Below are 2,625 nucleotides of genomic sequence, written 5' to 3'. Positions count from 1 at the left end.
ATTACGATTCACCACTCCCAGTCTCATACTCGGGTAGCCGGCTGACTATATTTAGCATGGTTATCTCACTCTTGACCATCAGTTACTGCTTATTTTCTGGGATGGATGTCATCCCTGTGATGTACAACAATGCTGCTCCTACTCGGAAACCTTTAGTGGTGAAGTCTGAGGTCCTACCTCATGGGAGTGCTTTTTGGAGTCGTTACCGGATGCACACAGTTTGGTGCGTTTACGCTTGTCGTCATGGAACGTTGAATAGCCCCAATAGAAGCCAATATTTTGGCAGTTTGTATTTTGATCTAGTACCACTACTGTTACTCCTTGTGTTTGTGGTGGTTGCTGAGGCGAGGGATATTGCTTCCCACATGTGCTCTAGCTGGACCAAAGTAATCCTCACCTGTCGATGTGTGCACCGTGTCTCCTTGAAGCTCTCTCCTATCGTCCCGAAATGGGTTGGCTTTTTGTTGCGATGCAGATGCAACATGTTGCAAAGGCATTGGAACGACAATATGAGACAAACCTCGTTGTTGGTGCTTCACCGAAGGCAACTTCACCAACTTCTCTTACCTGGCTGCCTTCTTCACTTGCTGGGCCGAAAGAGGAGGAATAATGGCATGGTACCATCAGAAGTGAAGGCTTGCATCATCAACGCCCTAAGAAATGGAGCTAGCCTAAGCAAAGGCACAACGTCCCTGCGCTAGAGCCAAGTTGGCAGAAACTTACTCTAGGCCTGCAACAACAACGAAGGTACATCTGACACCATACTTGTGTGGCACATCGCCACCACCATCCTTGAGGTGAGGCACCCACATCACCAACAAGATGGTCGGCCTTCTTCTGTTGTTTATGAGAAGAAGATCGCCGCCACTCACCTGTCGTGCTATTGCGCGTATCTAGTGGCATTCTGCCCCGAGCTACTTCCTAATGATAATACATGGAGCAAGCACCTCTACAAGAAAGTTAAGAAAGACGCCGAGCGAGCCCTCACCGGTTGCGGCGGCGGCGGCATTGAGGTGTCATCCTTGACGCCGGAAGCGGGGTACCGTCAATTGATCGAGTTGTTGGGTGCTACACAGAATCGTGAGGTGCTCAAGGATGCCGCCAAGCTAGCAAGGCAACTTGGGGACCTGACCGGAGGCGAGGAGATGTTGTGGGAGTTGCTGGCTGGGTTTTGGTCGGAGATGATCCTTTACCTGGCTCCGTCGGACAACCTCAAAGGGCACCTGCGGGCCATCGACCGGGGCGGCGAGCTGATCACGCTCCTCTGGGCCTTGCTCACCCACATCGGGATCATCGACAGGCCCGACGATGCTGCTGCAAGTGCTCCAGCCACTGGTGTTTAAGTTTGCTCTGCCTATTCATGCACACACTGATATGCATGCTTAGCTGTGGATTTCAGTTCCTTTCGTTTTTCTCTTGGTTGTGAGTGTGTTTAAGGTCTTGCTGTTGGTTGTGAGTGTGTTTAAGGCCTTGTTGGCCCTTTTCTTTTTTCTCATTTCTGTTAGGCAAGAAGAGACGTGAAGAGAGCGAGAGAGATGAGACTTGGAATGATAGTATCGTTGTTTTACCGGTTCTGGATTGTGGCTTTTGGAGTGCCAGAGATATGAGAAGTTTGTGGTGTTATTTTACTGCTTATGGGTTGTGAATTTTGAAGCCTTGATTGTTCTAAACTGTTCCGTAGCTACTGGCCTGGCTTGTTAGCCCGTGCACAAGGCCGGAGGCAGACGGCTCACTGATCGCCGTCCATGTCTTCGAGGGGCGCAACGCGTTCCACCGCGCTGCCCATGCAGTCCACGGGCACGCAAGCCATGACGAGACCAAATTGAATGGCACACTCAAAGGTGACAAATTGTCAACAGATTCAGTACCTGATGGTCCAGGCTGCAACCACCATATATACAGTCATACACATCTTCTGTCACCAACAAGACCTCATCCAACAGCCAACTCATGCACTTGAGGAAATCTAACAACCACACTTTCGGAGCACCGCAATGCAGATGGAACGGAACGACCTGACGCGCCATCGTCAATCCTCACAGCCACACTGATACGACGACGCAGATCCTACAAGAAAAGGCAATTGCGATCGCACACCGAGATTCAGTGCCCCTAACAATTGGGTTCTGCCTACTACTAGTGGTACTATGAAAGATAAGACCAATCAAACCTACTGTGTTCCTCAGCAACTTGGTTCAGAAAATAAGGGAGCATACACGGGGGGAGAGAAAAAAACAAAAATAATGATGTCTACTCTACGGGTGTGACACCCTATTCACATTATCCCTAGGAGCATTATTACAGCATTTACCATGTCATTAGCCTGGCTATTGGCTGGCCGGCAGATTCCCCTTGCTAGCCCCATTCACCGCTGGGTTATGTTGGCGAATGGCTGGTGGTGTTCCGGTGACGGTAAGCAAGTTCCTGGCTGGTGGTGCTCCGGTGACAGGAGCCGCATTCCTGGCTGGTGGTGTTCCTGTGCCGGTGAGCAAGTTCCTGGCCGGTGGTGTAACTGTGCCGGTGAGCGAGTTCCTGGCCGGTGGTGTTCCTGTGCCGGTGAGCAAGTTCCTGGCCGGTGGTGTTGCAGTGCCGGGAGCCGTGTTCCTGACTAGTGGTGTTGCAGTG

General features: G+C 51.1%; 1 protein-coding gene across 1 annotated transcript in view; it reads right to left on the bottom strand.

Annotated features, from left to right (window-relative positions):
• Nucleotides 1-2,148: 2,148 nt before the first annotated feature.
• LOC119323089 (mucin-5AC-like) overlaps nucleotides 2,149-2,625 on the bottom strand; it is a 7,196-nt gene continuing 6,719 nt past the window's right edge. Inside the window, exon 7 of the mRNA XM_037596664.1 lies at nucleotides 2,149-2,625. Coding sequence (XP_037452561.1) covers nucleotides 2,328-2,625 — 298 coding nt within the window. The 3' untranslated portion in view covers nucleotides 2,149-2,327.

The sequence above is a fragment of the Triticum dicoccoides genome, chromosome 6B (genome assembly GCF_002162155.2).
Source record: "Triticum dicoccoides isolate Atlit2015 ecotype Zavitan chromosome 6B, WEW_v2.0, whole genome shotgun sequence".
Taxonomy (NCBI): Eukaryota; Viridiplantae; Streptophyta; class Magnoliopsida; order Poales; family Poaceae; genus Triticum; species Triticum dicoccoides.
This window is presented reverse-complemented; position numbering and strand designations above follow the sequence as displayed.